This window comes from Harmonia axyridis, chromosome 1, assembly GCF_914767665.1.
Source record: "Harmonia axyridis chromosome 1, icHarAxyr1.1, whole genome shotgun sequence".
Taxonomy (NCBI): Eukaryota; Metazoa; Arthropoda; class Insecta; order Coleoptera; family Coccinellidae; genus Harmonia; species Harmonia axyridis.
The window spans coordinates 4,076,043-4,100,673 of record NC_059501.1 but is presented as its reverse complement, the minus strand read 5'-3'; the positions used below and the strand labels follow the sequence as shown (position 1 = coordinate 4,100,673).

The 24,631-nt window shown below is 36.6% G+C and overlaps 2 protein-coding genes across 5 annotated transcripts in view; one reads left to right on the top strand and one right to left on the bottom strand.

Annotated features, from left to right (window-relative positions):
• LOC123686759 (spectrin alpha chain) overlaps positions 1–19,961 on the bottom strand; it is a 32,656-nt gene extending 12,695 nt beyond the window's left edge. For both annotated transcript variants that reach the window (XM_045626990.1, XM_045626991.1), the window contains exons 1-19: positions 19,785–19,961; positions 16,380–16,635; positions 15,585–15,720; positions 14,772–15,293; positions 14,278–14,435; positions 13,483–13,789; positions 11,869–12,158; positions 11,153–11,441; positions 9,714–9,928; positions 8,451–8,733; positions 7,959–8,164; positions 6,569–6,796; positions 6,306–6,440; positions 5,965–6,220; positions 5,661–5,857; positions 5,279–5,515; positions 4,919–5,200; positions 2,917–3,261; positions 1,366–1,653 (exon numbers count right to left, since the gene is read on the bottom strand). In XM_045626990.1, coding sequence (XP_045482946.1) covers positions 1,366–1,653; positions 2,917–3,261; positions 4,919–5,200; positions 5,279–5,515; positions 5,661–5,857; positions 5,965–6,220; positions 6,306–6,440; positions 6,569–6,796; positions 7,959–8,164; positions 8,451–8,733; positions 9,714–9,928; positions 11,153–11,441; positions 11,869–12,158; positions 13,483–13,789; positions 14,278–14,435; positions 14,772–15,293; positions 15,585–15,720; positions 16,380–16,628 — 4,623 coding nt within the window. In that variant the 5' untranslated portion in view covers positions 16,629–16,635; positions 19,785–19,961. The remainder of the gene's footprint in view (positions 1–1,365; positions 1,654–2,916; positions 3,262–4,918; positions 5,201–5,278; positions 5,516–5,660; positions 5,858–5,964; positions 6,221–6,305; positions 6,441–6,568; positions 6,797–7,958; positions 8,165–8,450; positions 8,734–9,713; positions 9,929–11,152; positions 11,442–11,868; positions 12,159–13,482; positions 13,790–14,277; positions 14,436–14,771; positions 15,294–15,584; positions 15,721–16,379; positions 16,636–19,784) is intronic.
• Positions 19,962–20,288: 327 nt separating this feature from the next.
• Positions 20,289–22,747, top strand: LOC123686726 (ubiquitin-40S ribosomal protein S27a). 3 transcript variants are annotated; one of them, XM_045626988.1, is made up of 3 exons: positions 20,289–20,411; positions 22,014–22,350; positions 22,566–22,747. In XM_045626988.1, the coding sequence occupies exons 2-3, from the start codon at positions 22,030–22,032 to the stop codon at positions 22,707–22,709; spliced, it is 465 nt and encodes a 154-aa protein (XP_045482944.1). In that variant the 5' UTR covers positions 20,289–20,411; positions 22,014–22,029; the 3' UTR covers positions 22,710–22,747. The 3 variants fall into 3 exon arrangements, with proteins under 3 accessions (XP_045482944.1, XP_045482943.1, XP_045482945.1); XM_045626989.1 differs by having other exon boundaries at positions 20,304–20,411; positions 22,017–22,350; XM_045626987.1 differs by lacking the exons at positions 22,014–22,350; positions 22,566–22,747 and adding an exon at positions 20,906–21,729 and having other exon boundaries at positions 20,300–20,411.
• The last annotated feature ends 1,884 nt before the right edge of the window (positions 22,748–24,631 follow it).

Below are 24,631 nucleotides of genomic sequence, written 5' to 3'. Positions count from 1 at the left end.
GTAAGTTTGAATCCTGTATCATTCCCCAGATTTTGTAAAAAGCCGTGTTTATTAGTTGAACTTCAAGTTCGAACTTACTGGCATTAATCTCGTGCCTTCTGTCTATCAATTAATAGTAAAATAGTTCCTTAAATAATCTTATTTATCAAAATAAGCCAATTTCTTCAACGACTACGTACTAATTTGAATGACAATTTGTTTGTTTGGATTCCAAACACTGACATGAGAACTAAAATGACGGTGTGTGACGTCATCACTGATAGAGCGCATTGAGTTGTTACCGAGATAGGGGAACATACTAGCCCACTATGGGTATATGGTCCGTATATCGCCGAGAATCGATAATTTGAGAGCGTTTACTAGTGGTTTTCAATGTGTCAAGTAACCTGCTTCGTATTTCCGGACCACTTGACACTTGCAATGGTCAACTAATTTTTTCATTGACAGAATTTTGGAGGTTATAAATGGTTGATCTCTTTTAATTTGTAAATAACTAATAGTTCTTAATGGCTCTGAAGGGTATTTGTTTCATAATTAAAAAAATTAAGTTTTTGAGTGTTAGATGTCATGGAAAATATTCATAAACAATAATCTGAAAATTAAAATGACAACTGACAACCGGAGTGGGCGTGGTTACCGAACCTAACCAGAATAAAAGTACGGTTGCTCTAGTGACAGATAACTCACCGAAGTTTGAGGAAATAGTCACCGGTTTTTGAGGAATTTGACATATATACGGACCACCAACTTACTAACCATAGTAACCAAAGTGATATACCGACCATACCCTACCTGCCTTCAAATTGTGGAGATAATATGAGAATGCGTTTGAATTCGAAGTCATCAAGGCCCAGGTTATCGAATTAGTCTTACGTAAGCCATATTAAATGGTAAACCACTTAATTATAGAAGCTACCAATAAATTACACCATTTAAAAGGTAACCAGAACTCAGAGAAAGCGGGTGTTCTTCATCATCAAGTAGTACCAATAGTACCTTCTTCTCAGTCTTTCTACTCTCTAGAGTCTAGACTCTAGAGGGTGTAGTGATACTATTTCAGGTATTTTCTTGAATTTGTTTTCTCCATCCACTTTTATCTTGCACTAAATGTATTGCCTCATGCATTTCTCCCTTAATCTGTAGGTCCATCTCGTTGGAGATCTCCCTCTATGTCTTATCCCGTCAACCCCATTCTTCTGGCTACGTATCCAAAATATCGGAGATATGCTCTGTTGATTTGCTCCACCAGGAGTTTTTTTTAATTTGTATATAAAGACTACCAACGAAGTATTTCTGGTGGCTACCCAAATCTAATGTATTTTTTATCCTCCCCATTCAGCATTCAATAACTCCCTAACCACTTACCTGATGTTTCTGGTGTTTGGACTGGATGTTGGCCGGATCCTTGTAGCTCTCCTCCGTGGCCAACTGCAACTTTTCCGCTATCCAATTTTCGATCTCGTCGGCGTCGCGTGAGAACTGCTGCAGCGTCTGGCTCTCGCCCAGCTTGGAACGCTTCTCGATCAGAGCCTCCTTCAGGTGGCGCCACCTGTCCAGTACCTGTTTGCGCTTGTCGTCGATCGGTTCCGAAGCGTAGTGCTCGTTGCCTATCAGCTGGTCGGCTAGGGTCTGTAGTGCGGCGATCTTTTCTTCCTGTGGAGTGGGAAAAAGACATGAAATATAAAGCTTTGGATAGTGAATTAACGCACATTATGGAAATCTCAAATTTATTCTACAACTGAAGGTGTTCTCAATGATAATTATTTTTATCAGAATTATGCATGCATATGTTATCCACTTTCAACGTTTTTCTTGAATACAGATGTTTTTTCCCAGCAGGAATAAAAAAAGATGAGATTATCAGATTTTGAATGTATTGGCTCCATTCTGAAATCAGTTGTTCTCGATCAATTCTAGTGATCAATAGTTTTTATTTTGTTTGATTTTGTACACTCGATCGCTATGCAACGCGAAACACGCAATTTGACCCAAGAGGAATGTGCCCAAGCGGTAGTTTTGCGAGAAGAAGGGTGGACATACACAAGAATTGCAGAAAGGTTTGGAGTTTCCCATACTAGTGTGTCCAGAATGTTGCAGCGATTTAGGGAGACAAGTATGAATGTCCGAAGACCAGGACAGGGTAGACCACGGGTAATTCAAGAACGTTACTTGAGAGTTTCTTCGTTGAGACAACGGTTTGCAACTGCTCGCCTCCTTCAAAATCAGCTTGTGCAAACTCATGGGGTGCAAATTAGCACTCAGACAATAAGAAATCGCATCAGAGAATATGATTTAAGGCCTCGTGTCGCGGCAAGAGGTCCAGCTCTTACCCCAGCCCATCGAAGGGCACGTTTGGTTTTTGCGAGAGAGCATATCCATTGGGAAGAGGCTGATTTGGAAAGAGTTCTCTTCTCAGATGAGTCTAGATTCTGCCTCTATCATTGTGATCGACGTTCCCTTGTATACAGACGTCCACATGAAAGATATGCTCAGTGCAATTTCCTGAATACTACAGATTTCGGGGGAGGATGACTTAGGAATCCAACTCAGAGAAATCTGGGAAGGATTAGATCAGAACATATTAAGATCGCTCATTTTGAGTATGAACCGTCGTTGCCGAGCTGTAATTAACGCAAGGGGTGGAAATACCAAGTATTAAACCACTTATCAGCATTCCAGTATTTTGAAAATTGTTTATTTCTCTTCTTTCACATAAGATCGGTGAAATCCTGAATTTTTTTTCCATTTAATCATTTAATGTGTCTAGTTTCGTTAAAAACCTTCCCGAGAGAACATAAAAAATAAGTTATAAAGTCAATGTAGAGTTAACTTTCATTAAAATTGAGATTTTCAGAATGTGCGTTAATTTTTTTGCGCAGTGTACTTCTATATACTCAAAAACCAAACCACACTCACATGCGCATTGATCGCCTTGTCGAAATCTTCGTGCTTCTTGATCAGCGCCTCCACGTTGTCGCCGGAGGAATCGACGACGTCAGAAGCTAGGAAAGTCTCCCGGTCGGACATCCAGTTCTCTGCCTGTTCGCAGTCCCTGTAGAACAGGTTGGCGTCCAGGTTCTGGTCCAACTGAACCCTGCGCTCTATCCAGGCCTGTTCCAGTTCCTCGCGAGCCTTGTTCAGCTGCTCCAGCTTCTCCTGGATCTCGGGACTGGCGTAGTGGTTGGAACTGAGGAGCTGCTGCCCGAACTGCTCCAGGGTTTGGAAGGTGCCGGCGCGTGCGTCGATTTCAGTTCGATGTTCCTGGGAAAAAAAGAATTATATAAGTATTTATTTTCTTTCAACAATTAACTAGTTTAACACCGGGAATATTCAAAATCCAATTGCAGAAAACAGTAAGATGCCTAGAAACCCTGGTGTGTGCACCGATTCGATTTTGTTTTGTACTTTTTGAGATAGTCCACCTGTTGCTTTGGCTAGAACTTACTAGAGTTCTGTAAGGTGGCGCTCTTCAGAATTGTTCGAATTCCCGCTATCTGTCTGTCGGCGTTTAAAAATGAAATAATGATTTAAGAAACTGCAAACTTATAGTGTATTCGACTGGTTTCACCAGTTCGAATTAATTCGAGCTGATTATGTCATTCAGCTCTACGAAAATTCGAATTCATTCGCACTGGTGCTGCCAGTCGAATACGCTATTACAATTCAGTTCATATCGAATTTATAATTAATTATTGGAATATAATGACAGATGGTCTATTCAAAGTAAAGAATTCTATGCACAAGCATAGAATATAAAATATTATTATTCTATATTCAAAGGCCACGACTCACGAGAAATGTCAAATATAATTGATGTAGGGCGCCATCTGAAACGTTAGTAATCTCTCAAAATCAAGTAGGCATAAATCTCCCGTTTAGTCTGAAAGTTTTACAGCTATAAGTACACACACTAGGGTTTCTAGGCATCTTACATGAAGTATATGGTATCACCACAGATTTCTAGGCTTTCACTTTCCGTACTTTACAAAGGCAATCGCTGCAGACGTTTTTCTGACCTTGAACTGCGCCTACAAGTGTTTTATAAATGAATTTAGATTGCGCCAATACGCTCTATTAGTGATGACGTCAACCGCCATTTCAGTTCTCCTGTCAGTGTTCGGAATCCAAACAAACAAATTGTCATTCAAATTAGTACGTTGCTGTTGAAGAAATTGGCTTATTTTAATAAATAAGAGTATTTGAGGAATGATTTCACTATTAATTGATAGACGGAGGGAACGAGGTTAATACCAGTAAGTTCGAACTTGAAGTTCAACTAATAAACACGGTTTTTTACAAAATCTGGGGAATGATACAGGAATCAAACTTACTGGTATTAACCTCGTTCCTTCCGTATATCAATTAATAGTGAAATCGTTCCTCAAATACTCTTATTTATGAAAATAAGCCAATTCCTTCAACGACACCGTACTAATTTGAATGACAATTTATTTGTTTGGATTCCGAACACTGACAGGAGAACCAAAAATGGCGGTGTGTGACATCACACTAATAGATCGTATAAGATTGCAGGATCGACTTTTGGAAACAATTGCATTGAAAGATCCATATGAATTCTGGCTATGTAGGTTCAAAGAGGTTATGTCATAATTAAAATTGATATGGTTAGTAGAATTATTATGAATGATTTTATATGCTAATGCGTTCCTGTTTGATTTGATTGATTAGTTTCTTAATATTTTAGAGAAATAGAGCTAATCTAGCTGTCAAGTGTAAAATCAATCAGACAATTCAAATTTGTTTGGATTCTATGTCTTGGTAGTTCAAAGCAGAACTCAAGGTCAGAGAAACGACATATTGCCTTGGCTACTAACCACCATCTCGTTGTTCTGATGTATTACAAATTACTTCTTCGAAAACCGAACACCAGAATTACTCATAACCGAATAACGCTCACCTGGTGTCTTTCGATTAGAGCCTCAGCGCCGGTAACGTCGTTGGCGAGCTCCTCGGAACTGACCAGTCCCAGCATGGAGTTGATCCAGGCCATCAGGTCCCTGTGGTCGTTCAGGAACCTCTGGAGGTCGTAAGAGTCCAGGAGTTTTTCCTTCCTGCTGTTCGCCTTGGCGGTAAGCTGTGTCCATTCTTCGTTGATCTCGGTTTGTTTGGCGATCGTCTGTTCGGCAGATTCAGGGTGGCTTTGCACCAGTCGGTTGGCTGTTTCGTCGAGTTGCTTGATCTGGAAAAAAAAATTGGAAATATTCACTATTTTCATTTCAAATATTCGATGAATTTTCACATAGGAAATGTTTCTCACCTTATCACCCAAAGCAGCCAAATCGCGTTCTAGCCCTTCGTGTTTTCTTTGCAGAGCCTGTACACTCCTGAGATCTTTACCAAGATCGTCATTATTAAGAGCTTCATCTTTCTCCTGAATCCAATCTTTGGTCTCGTCAACGTCCCTATGGAATCTCTGGACTTCATGGGCAGAACCCAATTGACTGGCCCTTTCAGATGTTAACTGCTGGAGGGATGTCCATTTGGTGTTCAAATCCTGCAAAAGAAATCATCATTATACCCATCGCTTATTTTTACAAACACTGTCAAAGTGATCAAAAATGTGTAAAAGTTCTAGTTTGAAAAAGTTAATCAAAAGAATAACATAAAGAAAAAGAATAAGCAGAAGCAGGACTACTCACATCCATCTGTGTTCTGATCTTAAGAGCCGCTTCTGTCTGTCCCAATGATACCAACTGCATTGCGATCTCGTTCATTTCAGCCAACCTCACCTCGTTCGCTTTCAGATCGGTCGTGAAGTCGTCGAATTTCTTCTGCATAACCTCAACCTGTTCCAGGTCTTCGCCTACATCTTGTACCTGTGCATGCATCTCCTTATCTGCGAAAAAAATCGAACCATAAAATCCAGCCAGTAGGTGCACAGAGCCGTAGATATTGCGAGTCGATTCAAATGAACTACTCGCTGGAAATGGAGCAAAAACCCACCTTTAATCCAAGATGCGAGCTCGGCAGCCTCTCTCACAAGCACGTAAGCCTTAACGGTCTCGTTCAGCTTCTTCTGTCTTTCCTTGGCTAGTTCGATCAGCCTGTCGTATTGATTGTTTATTTGATTCTGTCTAGCCGAAATCGAATTGCTATCAACGAGGTTCTGCTGGGAGGCAGTCAAGCCAGCGTCTACTTTCTTGACGTAGGCTGCTGGTACAAAACCTTGGCGATCGTGGATTTCTACTTTCCACCAATCCTGAAAATAAAAGAAATGTTAATCAAAAACTAAGAATTGAAGAAACAACAATCCAAAAATAAGAGATAAGAGATGAGATTTTTACCTTATTGTTGGAGTTGAGTAGGTGTAGTAGATCCCCCTTCTTCATGGAGACTTCTCTCGCTGACTTTTCGGTATAATCGTACAAAGCTTGTACAGTTTCTCTTCCAGTTACATCAACAACTGGGGGTTCTTGTTGCTGAAAAAAAAAAAGGAAATATTAAATTAGACAAAAGAAAAAACACACAAAAAGTAAATAAATAGCCAATATATTAGAAATTCTTCACAATTACTAATGAGAGAAAGAAAAATAAAATAGGCACTCACCCTACAATTGGCAGCTTGTTCTTTCAAGCCGTTGATGGTGTTTCCAAATGCTGTCAAGTCGCTCATCAGTGCCTCATGTTTTTTCAATAAGGCCTCAGAGGAATCTTCGTCCTTTCCATAATCTATATTGTTGACAATCGGTTCTTTCTCTTTCATCCAGGATTCAGCCTCATTGGCATCTGCATAGTACTGATGGGCTTGTAGAGAATCTTCAAGATCTTGTTTACGCTACATAAAGAATTATTGATTTATACAATTGATATAAAAAAACAGATATACTACTAACGGGTGTTTTTTTTCGAGGTATATAACTTTAAGTTGGCATTACTGTTCAAGATGGCGACCGATTTAACAGCTGTCAAGTGATTTATTCTCAGTGTTTTTGGCAATTCATCATGAATAGACTCACGCTAGAACAACGCTTGCAAATAGTGCAATTTTATTTCGAAAATAATGGTTCTGTGCGGAATACGTATCGCGCACTACGTCCATTTTATTTTGTTTAGCGATGAAGCGCACTTCTGCTTGAATGGCTACGTCAACAAACAAAACTGCCGCATTTGGAGTGAAGCTAATCCTCAAGTGTATGTCGAAACACCGTTACATCCCGAAAAACTGACTGTTTGGTGCGCTTTATGGGCTGGTGGAATCATTGGTCCGTACTTCTTCAAAAACGATGATGGCCAGAACGTTACAGTCAATGGTGATCGGTAAAGAGCCATGATTACTAACTTTTTCATTCCTGAATTGAACAACCATGATGTCCAGGAGCTGTGGTTCCAACAAGACGGCGCAACATGTCACACAGCTCGTGCCACAATCGATTTATTGAAAGACACGTTTGGTGTCCGCCTAATTTCACGTTTTGGACCTGTGAATTGGCATCCAAGATCTTGTGATTTAACACCGCAAGAGTACTTTCTGTGGGGCTATGTAAAGTCATTGGTCTATGCGGATAAGCCACAAACCATTGACCATTTGGAAGACAACATTCGCCGTGTTATTGCCGATATACGGCCACAAATGTTGGAAAAAGTCATCGAAAATTGGACGTCCAGATTGGACTACATCCGAGCCAGACGTGGCGGTCATATGCCAGAAATCATATTTGAAATGTAATGCCACAAGATTATCTTGCGGATAAATAAAATTCAAGTCAATCGAATAATCCATCGTTGTTTTATTCCAATTTAAAGTTCTATAGCTCTAAAAAAAACACGCTTTATATACTAAGATCAGGGTAACACCCAAAGATTAAGTTTTTTTACTAAATTACACTTAAGGAGCTTTAAAATGATATAGATAATCTAAAAAGTTTCGCTAGAGATGAACAATATTTGAAAAAACGAGAAGAATGGGTCAAGATTAACCAAAGCAGAGCGTAACTGACCTGATTGGATTTCTCCTTCAATTGCACCCAGTGATCATAGAGGGCAGTAACTCTGTTACGTATTTCGTCGCTGGCGAAATGCTCATCTTCCATCATCTGCTTGCCTGAGTCGATGACTGCACTGATGCGACTATCGTGGTTGTTGATCTCTGCAAGCACCACCTGGTGTTTTTTGATAAGGTTCTGAACGCCGATCAAGTCACGTCCTGAAAAAAATCAAATTTATCTCTTTAATTTAATTGATGTATTTCTTACGTCACTTTGTCAACTCTAAACGTGGCCTAATATGTAGATTAACAATGCTTACTAGTCGAATCTCTTAGAGACAAAGGACAAGAGGAGATATAACGCTTTTTCCTTACGTGACGATTACCGCAATTTAAAAATTTTTCGTTCCAAAAAATGACTATTTTTGTACCAAAATAATGAAAGGCTCTGTAGATCCCCAAAAAGTGAAAGTTTTTGATACTTTTAAACCAATTTCAAACTCACCTCTGTTTGTGCTGGCAGCGATGGGCTCTTTCTCCCTAATCCAGGCCTCTTCATCCTCGATATCCCTGAACAACTGCTGAACCTGATGGGAATCTAGAAGCCTCTGTTTTCGGATGGCCATCGGAGTTTGAAGGGTTGAGTATCTGTCAGTCAGAATTTTCTGTTTGTGGGCGATGTTGTCAGAGTCGAAATGGCCCCTTTCCACGAACTGATCGGCTGCTGCTGTTATAGCCTCGATACGGTCCTGGTGGGAAGTCACATCGGCTTCCAACAAGGCGTGTTTCTGGAAAGTTTTTATTTTTTATTGTATGTGTGGATCAATTTGACAGATTTTCAAATCCCCTCAAATTATTTAATAATGTTTATTTAAGACATAAATTGAAGGTATAGGGTGTTTTTTTCCGAGGTATATAACTTTAGGTTGGCGATTCATCAAGAATAGACTCACGCCTGAACAACGCTTGCAAATAGTGCAATTTTATTTCGAAAATAATGGTTCTGTGCGGAATACGTATCGCGCACTACGTCCATTTTATTTTGTTTAGCGATGAAGCGCACTTCTGGTTGAATGGCTACGTCAACAAACAAAACTGCCGCATTTGGAGTGAAGCTAATCCTCAAGTGTATGTCGAAACATCGTTACATCCAGAAAAACTGACTGTTTGGTGCGCTTTATGGGCTGGTGGAATCATTGGTCCGTACTTCTTCAAAAACGATGATGGCCAGAACGTTACAGTAAATGGTGATCGGTATAGAGCCATGATTACTAACTTTTTCATTCCTGAATTGAACAACCATGATGTCCAGGAGCTGTGGTTCCAACAAGACGGCGCAACATGTCACACAGCAATAGATTTATTGAAAGACACGTTTGGTGACCGCCTAATTTCACGTTTTGGACCTGTGAATTGGTCTCCAAGATATAGTGATTTAACACCTCTAGGGGCTATGTAAAGTCATTGGTCTATGCGGATAAGCCACAATCCCTTGACCATTTGGAAGACAACATTCGCCGTGTTATTGCCGATATACGGCCACAAATGTTGGAAAAAGTCATCGAAAATTGGACGTCCAGATTGGACTACATCCGAGCCAGCCGTGGCGGTCATATGCCAGAAATCATATTTAAAATGTAATGCCACAAGATTATCTTGCGGATAAATAAAATTCATGTCAATCGAATAATCCATCGTTGTTTTATTGCAATTTAAAGTTCTAAAGCTCTAAAAAAACACCCTTTATTTTGGATAGAATTAGGATTACCTTCTGAAGATTCTGCACAGATGTCAGGTCTTTTCCGTAGTCCTCAGACATGAGCTGTCCTTCAATTTCAGACAACCACAATTCGATATCTTCAATGGTTCTATTGAACTGCTGTTGTGCACTGGCCTCCTGAAGTTTGGAACTCTTCTTGTCCGTGGCTTGTACCAAAGTCTCCCAAAGGTTGACAATCTCCTCCATACGACTTCTGATTGAAGCTGTCCATGAAACGAATGATATAATCATTAACAATAATATGTATATAAGGCCAATTGAAAAGTCCCTGGTCTGATGCACAGATAGCGGTGCTAGTATTAAATCCATATGATTTTTAGTTAGTACCAACCTTCAAACGATACGTGTCAAAATTTGACAGCAGTCCGACCATTAGTTTGTGAGATATTGCGTTGTGTGAGTAGCTACTTTTGTTATTTGAAAAAATTTGAAATAAATTCAGTTGAAGCAAAATCTTGGCTTGATGGAGAGTTTCTGGGGTCTGCACCAGGAAAATTAACCGTCATTGATTGGTATGCTAAGTTTAAACTTGGTGAAATGAGCACCGAAGACGGCGAACGCAGTGGACGCCCAAAAGAGGCTGTCACTGACGAAAAAATTTGAAAAGTTCACAAAATAATTTTGAATGACCGTAAAGTGAAGTTGATCGAGATAGCAGATATTGTGAAGACATCATCTGAACATGTACACCATATCATTCACGAATATTTGTACATAAGAAAGCCTTGTGCAAAATGGGTGCCGCGCGAGCTCACAATCGATCAAAAGCAACAATGTGTTAATGATTCTGAGGCCTATTTTCAAGTGAAAGACAAATCGTACTACAAAAATGGTATTGAAAAGTTGGAAGATAGCTATAATCGCTGTATCGCCCTCGAAGGCAACTATGTTGAATAATAAAATCGAATTTTGCCAAGAAATAGGATATTGTGTAACAAGTGGGGAAAGTCCAACATTTCTCGCGAGTGTGGAAGTTTGTGGCACGAGCCTGAAAGGCGAGTGCCGCAAACACAAGAGTGAGAAAAGGACTTTCTCCGCATGTTGCACACTATACTTTTCCTACAACTGCACAAATTTCAATAATTCAAGTAATGGACTTGATTCAAATCAAAATAGCCTTCGTTGACAGTATGTGCTAATTTATTGCGTTTCCATAGAAACGACTCAAAAGCCCAATTTCATTGGTCTACCAAGCGAGGTGTGGGCAAAGTGCCGTGAGAAATAATATTTCCCATAGTATGAGCAATACATAGTTTTGAAATTGAGTAAGCTATGAAGAATACGGGGACTTTTCAATTGGCAATGTTGAAATTTCGATGTTAGTATGAAAACATAAATTCATATTGTTTTAAAGTAGAGAAGAAGCAAATTAAATTGGTTGAAAATACATGTGGAAAATTACACTTTCCAAGTATATTCAGACTTACATGCAGCATAATGGTCAGCATTGATCAACTCCTGTCCTGTCGAAGTGATATCTTCCATCCTGGTCTTATTGGCGTTCAATTCGTGTTCGAAGTTCTGATGCTTCTGGACTTTTCCACCCAAATTGGTAGGATCTAGATAGCTTTCGTCGGTGGCAAACTTGAGCTTTTCGTTGATCCAGCCCTTAGTTTCGTCACAATCTCTCTCGAACTGCTGTAGTTTGTAGGCATCTTCGAGCAGTGTTCGTCTGTGATGGGATTTCTCTTTCAGAGCCGATCTGCGCTCCAATAACTGCAAAAAACATTGTATTTAATGCGCCATATCAGATAAGTATTGTAACAATAAGAAAAACATTTTAATCCTTTTGGTGATCAAACTGAAAAGATAAGTCCACACTGGCCGAAATATACAAACCATTGAATAACGTCAACAGAAGAGAAGAAACACCAATAGTTCATATTTCATGGTTTCAAGCAACAGATCACACAAAAACTAAACCTCTCATAAGGGGGAGGATGAACCTTATAGCTCCGCCCTCTCCAGTGAAAAGGGCGGATATCAGATATCAATTTGACATGTAACACGTAAGCGAAGTGCAAAACATCACAATTGAAACTTGAAATTCATAAGTATTCCTTCAATTACTTCTGCATGAGTAGGTAAAAGATGTTGCCTCGGTGTTTATCGCGATTTTTTTTGTTTTCTAAATTACACTTACCATTGATCTTCTTTGAGCCACATCATCGGCAGCGTAGTGTTCACCATTGATGAGCTTGGTGGCAAATTCATCTAGAGCCTTGATTTTTTCCTCTTGAGCAGCAAGGGATTTTTCGAAATCTTCGTGTTTCTTGATCAAAGCTTCGACCGAGTCGAGAGAGTCTCCAAGGTCCTCGTTGGCCAAGAAGGCCTCTTGTTTAGCCATCCAGGTGTCCGCCTGTTCTGTATCCCTGTAGAAAAGCTGAAGGTCCATACACTGTTCGTACAAGATGCGACGTTCCTCCCAAAGCTCTGTAACAAGTAAAAAGCCATCTAATAAACTGAAGAAAATGATCAGATTGTTTAAAACAGTTCAATCGCGTTTAGAACAGTTCAATTTTGTATCTACAGGGTGTTCTGATTTGTTTCCGACAAACTGAAATGGGTGATAGATCACATCATTTTAAGCAAAAAAGTTCCTATGAACATGGGTCCGGAAATGCTTCGTTTCCGAGATACAGGGTGTTAAAGTTGAAAAAATAATCCGCGTTTTCTTTAATATGTTTTGACTGCTTCGAAATCCTTTCATGAAATTATTCCTATTCAAATATTAAATTCAAATTCATTTTGAAAATTTCTAAGGCGAAATGCATGCGGATTTTCTATTGCCCACTAATAAGTAGAAGTGGTATGCTATGTAATTGTTGTTTTTAAGTGTTCTGAATATTCTGTTTCCTGAAATATTGCGTTGTTGGGATGCTTTACGAATACTGAGTTTTTATTTTCTTCGAAGGTCTGTAAAATCCTATTTCTCTGTAGATGATTTCTTCTTTGTATGCTTCGTTCGGGCCTTTGGTAACCAATACCATTTTCCTGTATTTGTTGATAAGCTATTAACTTAGTTAACTATAATTATAATTAATGACATCTGAACCTAACACACTTCAAATCTGTCATTGTGTATAGCCATTTTAAATCTATTGCCGCAACAATTGTTGAATGTAAAACAATCAATCATTCGAAGATGTCATTTGTGCATTCAACAGAACAGTGGACATTTCGAACACCTTCTTTAAAAATTATTATGTTATTTTGTTTTGTTTTAAATTGTTACTTCTAAAAAATATTTAATTTAAAATTATTACAAATTTGTTTCTACATGTTTTAGAGATTACAAAAATATGGATTTGGCTTTAAATGCGTTTTTCTCTGAAACGGTTGCCCCTAGCAACTTATATGAGTTATACCTTTTTTAACTAGAAAAGTCAGGGGAATCGATTTTTCAGTCCAGAATGACGTACAGGGTATCACAGAAAAGTTGCTACGGTTTAAAGGGGACGAAATGATTGCCAGTGGCGCCCTCTAGAAAATACAACCAAATCGACCATAAATTTGAATTTCTCACCTCAAAAAACCCTATGTACCAACTTTCATGCAATTATTTGGAATCAGTCGAAAGATATTTAAGAAAACGCGAATTATTTTTTCAACTTTAAGACCCTGTATCTCGGAAACGAAGCATTTCCGGACCCATGTTCATAGGAACTTTTTTGCTTAAAATGATGTGATCTATCACCCGTTTTAGTTTGTCGGAAACAAATCAGAACACCCTGTATAAAGAGACAACACCACCTACCTAGTAGAGAATTCTTGTCGGAAGCCAGGGCGAACAGTTTCTCCTTCACTTCGTCGCTTGCGTAATGTCCATTCTCCAACAACTGTTTGCCAGCCTCGGTAGTAGAGATGAAACTGTCTTCTCTGGCGTCGATCTCGCCGCGGTGCTCCTGGTGTCTTTCGAGCAGGGCCTCTGCACCCGCAACGTCCTTGGCCAATTCGTCAGCAGAAATTATCGCCTTCATGTCGTTTATCCAGGAGATAAGGTCCCTGAAGTCGGCCAGGAACCTGTGCAGGGAGTAGGACTCCTCGAGTTTCTCGCGACGTTCCTGTAAGAGTCAATTCAAACATGTATGGGGTGGTTGGTAATAATCAATGACCAATAGATGGACATTTAATAAAAATAAGGGTCAAGTGAGGTTAGATCTGCAATCGTTTATTTTACTCCAGGGTATACTGGTTTCATTTCGCACGTCTACATTCTGATCAATTTCAAACTGTTCCAACAGTTGGCCTAACCTAACATAACCTTAAAATGGGCTATGCTCTCGTTTTTGCAATGCCTAGATTGATTATGTTAAACTTCATGAAAAAAAACAAATGAACTAAGATCAAGTAGTTTCGAAGTGGCTGAAATGAACAAAATTACTCTATGAATGAATTCCAGACCATATTGAACAACTCTGGTATCACCAAAGCTGACTTTTTTCATTTCAAAAACTCGAATGAACTGTTTTCAGTCAATATAGGACATAAAAGAGAATTATTCAAATCTAACCTAACCTAACCCATAAGTTGCCAAATAATAAAAACTCACTTTTGCTTTAGCTGTCAAACTTTGCCAATAGTCTTGAATTTCGTTCCTTTTAGATTGAATCTGATCCCCATGATCCCCATGTATTGCACCCAATCTATCGGCTTCCTTTCCTAATGTAGAAACCTTGTCTTCCAAAGCAGCCAAGTCTCTCTCAACGCCTGAAAAAAATTCATATATGTTTGTTTATATGTTTTTTCAGTTCAGTCAAATTCTCCAAAAGCATAGAGAAAGAACATCAATCTATTCAGTAACTGAGTTATTTTGAAGTATTTCAGTTATTAAAGCGTTTTCCAATAAGTCTATATTAAAAATGGACCAATTCACACTTCGACTATGCATGAAATTTTTAAAATTCACTACACTGTTCGCAAAACATAAACTAACCTAACCTGTAAGAACTCTCTTCGTCAAAGCAAACATCACCTAACCTATTGTCAAAACATAACCTAACCTAACCTTTAAAAATTATCTTCTACAAAGCAAACACTTCTCACCTTCATGTTTCCTTTGCAAAGCTTGCACACTTGCCAAGTCCCTCCCGTAATCGTCAGAAGACAAAACGACATCTTTCTCCGCAATCCAGGCAACAGTTTCATCAGCATCCCTGTTGAATCTCTGTATCTCGTGGGCCCCATATAGTTTATCCTGTCTCATCAAAGTCAACTGCTTCAACCGCTGCCAAGCATTGTTGAGGTCCTCCTTCCTCTGGACGATCTGGTCCCTTTCGGGGTGGCCCTCTTGCAACAGCTTGTCGGCCAGTTCGTTCACCTCAGTGACCCTGTACTCCTGCGATGCCATGTCTTTCTGAAATTCGTCGAATTTACGCTGGAGGACCTCGACATGCTCCAAGTCGGAACCGAACTCTTCTGTCGATAGGAAAGTGCTCTTCTCGTTGATCCAGAACATCACTTCGTCGCAATGACGAATGAACTGTACCAGGACGAGGGCCTGTTGGAGTCTGTTGCCCTTCTCCGCAAGCTTGAGGAGAAGCTGTTCCCACAGTCTGTGAAGCTCATCTGATGGGAGAGATTAACCGTTAAGGTTTTTGTGAAAAATTCATTTGAAATTGCAGTCATTATGGCATATGAGAGTTAGTCAACAAGAAGAAAATAAAAAAAAAATGACCTCAAATTACTTAAGTTGGCTTAATGATATTTAAGCTGACTAACAACTTGAGTAAGCTGTTTAAGCTTACTCAAGTACTTAAGTCAGCTTAAATTTAAGCAGACTTAATAAGTTGAGGTTATAGGCTTATAAGTTCAATTTTTTTTTTGTAACTAAATGAGCACGATAATAAAATATTTTACCTAGCCGTCTTCTGATTGTCTCAGATTCATAATGATTTTGGTTAATCATTTCACGACCAGTATTGTCCAACACAACAATGGCATTGCTGTGCGCTGATACTTCTGCTTCAAAGGCCTGGTGTTTCTGGATTTTAGCCTGAAAGATCATCAAGGAATTAGCTGAATACACTAAAATTATGACAAAAAATGAACATTTTCAAAATTTAATAGCTAAGGTGGGTAGTTGAGAAATCTCCAATTGTGATGAAAAAAAAAAAAGAATTAAACTTGTTAAAAGCCACACAAAAGAGATACAACTAGCTTGAACCCTCCTGATGGTTCATAATAACAATAAAAAAAAAGAGTAATAAGATTTTAAGATTGACATAAAAATGAGACAGAACAAAGAAATCTAACAGAAAAAGAAAGAACTGATAGATAATAAAATCATTGCTGGATTCCTCTTGGTCTTATGAATTTTGCAGTGCCCATGTTCATAATGGTTATTGTTGATACCGTCCTTAATGAAACAAGTCTCGTCATATTACATGACAAGCAAGATAATATTTTGAGATTCTTGTTATTATATCAACTGGTATTTTTATAAGTCAGCTTACTTTCAATTCGAAAATAAAAATAAATTATTTCAAATTCTTGTAACTTCTAAACGTAAACCTAAGTTCATAGAAAAAAAAAGACGTTCAGAATTATCACAACTGTCATCTGTCAAAGTTTATCATAGAGCTTGTAAAACACCCTGTATACTAATAAAACAATAATTTCTACAATGAAATAGCATGCAGCTTTAACACAAACCTGTAGATTAGTTGGATCTTTGTAGCTGTCATCTGAAGCTGCCTGCAGTTTTTCCAATATCCACGATTCTAGTTCATCGGCATCTCTTTTAAAATACTGAAACCTCCTGGAATCTTCTAGCTTTTCCCTTTTAGCTCTGGCGTCAGCTTTGAAGTTGTCATAGCGAGATAATACCTGCTGACGTCTCTCCTGAATATCCTCTGCTGTTTCGAGGATTTTGATCTCCTTCGGTGGAGGAATTTGATCCATTTTTCAACTAAAACAGAATATACTCCATCCATCAGTTCTAATTTGGATTAAATATATTACACATTTATAAACACAAGATATTTTAATGAGTTGTTAAATTTTTTCTGTTTGGAGAAGTCACGATTCAATGTTTAACATTTATTCACAATGCTATTTTTTAATTTTTGTTTTATACCGATTATGATAACCGATTTCTTCAAATTGACTTTTAAAGTTCAGAGATCTGGATATATTCATATTTTCATATGCAAATTTTTTGCCAATTGCAATTTTTCTTCAATTGAATTTCCAACTGTTTAATAAATTCGAACTGATATAAAAATTCCTAATTATCAGTGCCTAAATTCTCAATTTTTTGGAAGGTAAATATTTAAAAAAATATTTATTTTTTAAAATTTTATTCCATGATTTTTGGCCTTCAGCAATTCATAAATCGATGGACCTAATTTAGAAAACATAAAATATTTCAGGGTGGATATATGTGTACATTATGACCAGTCATTGAAGATGATACTGTCTTAACTACTTCAGAGTAATAAACATAGATGGAGGGAGCGTATGTCATTTTCAGTATGCAAATTTTGTCCCACACATGAACTATCAAATTTGACATGAAGCGCGCGAAAATAAAAACATATCAGAGATGTTTCACTCAATTCCACAGACATATACTGCTCCACAAAAGTTAAGGAAGTTCAGAGCTTTTGAGACCGTTTCAAAAGTTTTCATTTTTTAGCAATTTTTCAAATATGATAGATCTAAATGTTTACTCACTTATCTAAATTATTTTGTGTTATTTACTCTATGACCTCGTACGATTTTAAGAAAAAAAGTCCTATAAACAGACCCGCAAACGCTTTGTTTTCGAGATACAGGGTGTTGAGGTTTGGATTTTTTCAAGTTTTTAGTCTCATAGCACCTTTCCTTCAGAAGATATTTTGAAATAAATTCGGCATATTTAATTGATTATTTAATTTAGAGTTTTCATCATGTGATATGCTAATTTTGAATGACAATCTACAGGGTGATTTTATTTTGCTCCTTTTCGCCAGAACTTTTTTGTTCAGTGGTATTTTAGCGAAATGTAAAAAGAAACTTTGGTCCAATACTACAATTTTTGGGTACTTATAGCTTTGTAGTATTTTCTATCGATTTCGAGAAAAAAATTCAAACAATTCTCTAGTAATTCGCAGGAAAATCCAAATTATTGTGAAGATAAAGGTTTGATAAACTGGTTTAATCATCACAAAAGAGTAGGACTACAAGAAACACCCTGTATCTCTAAAACAAAGCGTTTGCGGGGGGGCCCAAGTATATAGGACTTTTTTTCATTATTCAAGGAATCTCTCATATTAATTTGTAATTATTTTAACGAGGAATGAACAAATGTAAAAGGTAACATCTGAATGTGTGTTTGGTTTAAATTTCCAGGTATTTCCGGAAAGAACCCTAAGCGGAAATGCGTCACGGTTATTTTGGTACCTTTTGGGGCGTTCAGGACGTATTGTTAGTCTGAAATTTTAATTTTTGCCGATTTCAAGACAATTCAGAATTTTTAACAGAATTTTTTTTAACTATCAGAAATTCTTCAATCGGCTTTAGTTCAATTCTAAATGAATATGCGACGTTGCCACACCTGTCAAAAATCAGGAATTTTGAAAATTTCTTGGAATCTTCCAATTCTGTTGAATTATCGAATAAAGAACGGTAAATTCGAAAAAAGCAAAGTTTCAAATTTTACATTGCAGTTTATTACAGTTTTTCCATGATTAGATATCGTCAAGTTTTCGAATAATGATTTTTTTCATTTTCTCACTTCAAAAATTTGCGTCATCTTACGAATATATGTTTTCGATTGAATGATTTTACGACTTCTTCAAATTTTCAGTCTTCATTTGTTCTCGCGCTGGGAGAATAAATAGAGTAAAAAAAAATATTTTTATACCGAATAGTTCTAATTTTCGGATTGTACAAATTTCAAACCTTATTACTTCCAATAATAAATTTCAGTTTACGGCGTTTACGCATTTATCGATGTTTATTATATGATGTGCAGAGTTCTTCAGCGACAAAAAAGGAAATAATAGGTTGATGGTGTAAATTTGCAATGTTTTTATAATACCTAGTATAGCAAATTTCAAGTTGAATTCATACCAGCAAATGACATTTTTTCTACCGACCTTGTATCAAAAAGTACTTAATGAAGTCATTAATGAACTAGTCTTTGAATAACAGCGTATTCAATACTCAAATTTAAGGTTTTTTATGATTCCTGAACTTAAGATCCAAAACACATAGAAAATTCTTTAAAATAAACTCGATATTTTCGGAACGCACGCAAAAATTAAAAGATTCTGTGAAATTATATAGATTCCATTATTATTTAATCTTAATATGTTGCAGTAATTTAATATATCATTGAAGGATTCTAATATTGAATCAATATACAGACTTGGAATCAATCCAAATTTGTATATTATCTGCAATCTGAATGACATATAAGACCATAAATGGCTTCAATGACTACGAATTTATTGTGTAAATTCAATTAAACATCTACCTACATAATGTGCAATTTATTCGTATAATTAGAAGAGAGGTCATCTTGAGTATTTGAATATATCAAGGATAGACATGGGAACATTCTTTCAATGTAATAGTTTCTTGATCTTCTTACTCATACATCATAAATAAATAATCGTTATCTTATCGGAATCGATGATACTGGAGGATTTTCATTAATACAAATTTCATTAGGGATCATCTTTTGCAGTCTCCATAAAAAATTTTCGATGGAAAAATTATGATTTAAAATTTCCGATGAAATAACGAACAAATGGAATACAAGTGTCTGAGTTTTTCACTTCATAGGCATGTTTTGAAGTTGAATTTGTAGCTTTCCCAAGTACGTTCTTCAAAGCTTTCATAATATACCCCAATCTGTCAGATAATTCTTGAATAGTCAACCAATGTTTACGAAAAATCAATAATAAATGGAATACCCCAGTCAAATTTGCGCAATGAGATCCTTCTATATATACCATTTTCAAATTTGATAATTTTCTGAAAAACCGATTAAGCATTTGAATTATGGGTGTGGTAAATGAAAATAAAGTAGGTGAAGCGGTGATATCTTACACAGAAAAGAACGCTCACCGGAAAATTTACGTCACCAAAAACGAAAAACTTTTTCACTGTTCACTTCAATAGAAAAATCGTCAGAATCGACTCAATTATTTCACCAAGATGGAATTATCTCTGTTATCAATCCAGTAATTGCCAATGTATTTCGGTTTTAATAAGATGACATCATGCTCTAGTTATGTCATTCTGACTGAACGTCATAAAAAAACAAATAAACTAATTAACTTTAATTGGATTATTTGATACCGTGAAGACATTTCTTTTTCTTCAATTTAATAGTTTAATAATAATTAGAAATTTATTCAATTCCTTTCTTATATTTGAACACGATTTCTACTGAAACTCAATACTTTAGAAATATAATAAGAAATCCAATTATATTATGGAAAATATAAAACAAACTAACCTAGCATAATTGGTGAATGGATTCATGTTGAATATATAAAATATTGCTACAAATTTAATTTTCGAATACATTCTTACATACTTTTGTAACTTTATCAGTACAATAAAGAAAAAAGAAAACCCAAACTCTATGGTGGAAACAAAATGAAGTTCCGCCTCACGCCGTCACACCTTCTACATGTCACAAGTCGAAGTCGGCCATAGTCTTTTCTAAAGTGCATGGTGGTGTGAAAAGTAAGTACATCCTGGTATTTTTTTTTGTTTGTAGTTAAAAATTTCTAAATCATCTTTCTCAATTATAGATGATTCGATTGAATCGTATCTATTATAGGAATTATATAATTTTGTCTTATTTTTGTTGAAACGCGTTATTCCATGTTTCTCCACATGGTCAGACTCTTATGTTGAATGTTATTTAGGCCGGTAATTATAATAGATGCAACGAATGCTTTTGTGATTAATGTTTTTATTCTATATACAATTGTTGTAAACATTCTTTCAATTCGATCATTTTTTATCAATCGCGTTATAAAATTAGGTTAGAACACGTTTTTTACCAAGTGTTGTGTCTGTGAATATGACTATCTAGTCAGAGATTTCACGTTAAGGTAAGTAAATGAAATCGCTAATTATTAGATGCAATAGTCATATTCATGGACAGAATTAATGTATTATGAAATGACATTGCATCATGTTAAAGTGTAATGATGGATTTTTTTTAATTTCAGTATTTCAAAATGCCACAGAACGATTACATTGAGAGGCATCGTAAGCTCTACGGTCGTAGATTGGATTATGAAGAACGAAAAAGGAAGAGGGAAGCTCGTGAGCCCCATAAAAGGGCTAAGATCGCAAAAAGTGTAAGAGGTATAAAGGCAAAGCTGCTCAACAAACAGCGGCGCAATGAAAAAATACAAATGAAAAAGAAAATTCAGGCCCATGAGGAAAAGAAAGTCAAGAAAACCAGCGATAAGGTTGCCGAAGGTGCTGTGCCGGACTATCTGCTTGACAGAGCAAATCAGTCGCAGGCCAAGGTTTTATCAAATATGATAAAACAAAAAAGAAAGGAAAAGGCTGGTAAATGGGATGTACCGATTCCTAAAGTCAGAGCCCAAAGTGACGCTGAGGTGTTCAAGGTCGTCAAAACTGGCAAGTCGAAAAGGAAAGCCTGGAAGAGAATGGTGACGAAAGTTACCTTCGTTGGAGACAATTTCACTAGGAAACCACCAAAGTTTGAAAGGTTCATTAGGCCAATGGCTCTTCGTCTAAAGAAGGCGCATGTTACCCATCCTGAATTGAAAGCCACATTCTGTCTGCCAATTATTGGGGTGAAAAAGAATCCCAGTTCGGCTATGTTCACTACCCTTGGAGTAATAACCAAGGGTACTGTTATAGAAGTCAATATCTCAGAATTAGGTTTAGTGACTCAGACTGGTAAAGTTGTTTGGGGAAAATATGCTCAGGTTACGAACAATCCAGAGAATGATGGATGTATCAATGCTGTTTTATTAGTTTGATTTGTATATATTTATAATAAATATTTTAGATAAAACTTTTGTGTTTTCATTGAAGTTCGCTAGGGTTACTTAAAGCTCTTCCTGTGTATCATATTATTGCTTTACGTTTAGATTGAAACTTTATGCACAAATTAGAGCTCAGTCAAGTCAAACCTGCCTGACTGGGTGTCGAAATTGTGCAAGAACAATGTCTATGAGGAGATCCTTCAAATTGTTTTTCAATTTGTGTTGAATCTTTTTTTAGCAACAATTTTTGAAATGTATATTTCTTTCTTGAGATTCAGTAATTGAACATCAATTATAATTCTTTTAATTTCAGTAGGTAAGACCCAACTATGCAGATTTTCGTCAAAACCCTAACGGGCAAGACCATCACTCTTGAGGTCGAGCCCTCAGATACTATTGAAAATGTCAAGGCTAAGATCCAAGACAAGGAGGGAATTCCCCCAGATCAGCAAAGATTGATCTTTGCCGGTAAACAATTGGAAGATGGCAGAACCCTTTCAGACTACAACATCCAGAAGGAGTCAACCTTGCACTTGGTGCTTAGGTTGAGGGGAGGAGCTAAGAAACGCAAGAAGAAGAATTACTCTACTCCCAAAAAAATCAAACACAAGAAGAAGAAGGTCAAGATGCCCGTTCTTAACTTTTACAAAGTGAGTATTTTTATTTTTTAAGTCGAAAATTAATCTACTAGATTCATTTTTCCATGATGCTTGAAACAGTTGTCCATTTTCATTCATTTTGCTGTCGAGAAATATAAATTTGTGCTTGTAATCATATACAGACAACTTTTCAAATGTCAATTATTTTGAAGGTTATCATTGGCTTTATGTCTTGTTTCATTTTACTAATTGATTCATTTATTTAGGTTGACGACAGTGGAAAGATTCACAGACTTAGACGTGAATGCCCTAGTGAACAGTGTGGAGCTGGAGTCTTCATGGCAGCCATGGAAGACAGGCACTATTGTGGAAAATGTGGATACACCCTGGTTTTCTCTAAACCAGAATAGTTCTTTTATCACTATGATCCAATAAATATTAAGTTATATTCAATGTCTATTATTTATCCTGTTAGGAACTGCTCAATGAAAATCAATTTTTAATATACACTGAAATTCAAGAAATTGTGTTTGAAAATTAATTTCACCTGTTGTAAATTTAAGTTATTGCTCAGAGGAAAGAAAATCTTTTCTTTTTTTTTGTTTCTGAGGAAAAAAATTGGAAATTGTTTTCTTCAGGAAAATCTATAAAAAAAGTCAAGATTTTTCTCAGAGAATATAAGAACTGTTGAGATTTGATACAGTAATCAGTTACCATGCTGAATTGATCTTCCTTACCTAAGAAAAGAAACCAGTGATTTTAACAGTGAATGTCATCAGTTTTGAAAATTTCGCCAAAGAGATGAAATTCTCAGGATACAAATTTTCACAGAAATGTTAATAGTGAATAAACTTCATCTTTACCTAATAAAGCTTTTCATTAGGAAAAAAAAATTTCCAGCACTACTAAAATTGAATAATTTACATAGATGATACTTGTGGAAATAAATTTTGTTAAATGTGGTTACCCCTAAAAAATAGGTTATTATATACTTTCAACATATCCGTACGCACCTCACAAAATTTGAAAAAATCAGATTCGTTTCCATACCAAATTTCATTAAAAGCGTAGTAGTTGAAGATGTGTGACCAATGAACCCTAATCATTATGATCTAGAGAAAATAAATTTACAGTTTAAATAAGTGTATTCACTCAGATCTAATACAGAAATGGCGATAAATCAATTATTTAAGTTTTTCTTCAAAAGTACAAAAAATCTTCTTGTAGATTTGGCTCTAAGCCATCTATACACAATTCACTGAATTTGTTAGAGGCGCAGCAAACACGAATAGAGACCTGTAAAGTTAAATTCCTACAAACGATTGGTTGGAGCTACTTTTCCTAGATGGCGCCACATAGTTTATTCGTGAAAATATTATTTTTTTTTTTTTTTTTTTTCAAATTCAAATTTATTCGTCACCCTCAAAATTTTACAGGGAATGTCAACAATCAAGAAATATTAATACATATTTCAAGAAAAATCTTCCATAAATGTGGAATACTAAATAATGTCAATTCTAAAATATACAAATTAATAAAAAACAATACTTTAACATATTGGACAAACTAAAAACACAGAGATATATAAAAATATACACACAATGTACAAAATAAATTAGATAAAATACGATGTAATACTGACTAGAACTGGTATGCCATAAATTCATCCATGGAATAGAATGCACCCTCGATGAGAATCGCTTTGACTTGACGCTTGAATGTTATGTCATGCAGCGATGTTAGCCGCTGGGGAAGTCTGTTGTAAAATCTCGTTCCATTGAAGATGTGCGTGTTTTGGGTTTTAGTCAATCTATGCCTTGGGGTTATAAGGTTGCCTCCGAACCTGGTGATTTGGCTTACTCCCGCCATCAACCTCAATGCCTGTTTTTGTTTCAGGAACACTATATTTGCTTCAGGAGATGCACCCCATAGGATTAGTGCATTGGTGGATGCGTTACATGTAAGCGCATCCACCTAATAATCTTTACGAGAAGATTTTCTGCTCAGATTATAGAAGAAACATTTGACCGATTACTTCTCTACAATTAATTTGCTTCTAAACGTCTCAATTCCGAGATATTTTGAATTTTGTGCTAGGAATTTTCAAGGCGGTTTGCTTTGCCCTCTGGTGACCAATTTCTGAGGCTTGTAAAATGGGTATGCATGACCTAAAACTGAGACATTCTAGTTGTGTGTAAACTGTGCTTTTGCGGTGTAGAAAAATTTTTCTGGCGAGAATCGATGCTAAATTCGGAATTTACGATCTCAAAACTATCTAAATCTATCATAAAATGTTCGACTTTGATCGGTCGATTTTTTCGGAAAAACCAAG

Bases quoted from the DNA above. Each gene is read 5' to 3' on its own strand.
- LOC123686726 (XM_045626987.1), top strand. From the start codon at position 20,915: ATGCCACAGAACGATTACATTGAGAGGCATCGTAAGCTCTACGGTCGT.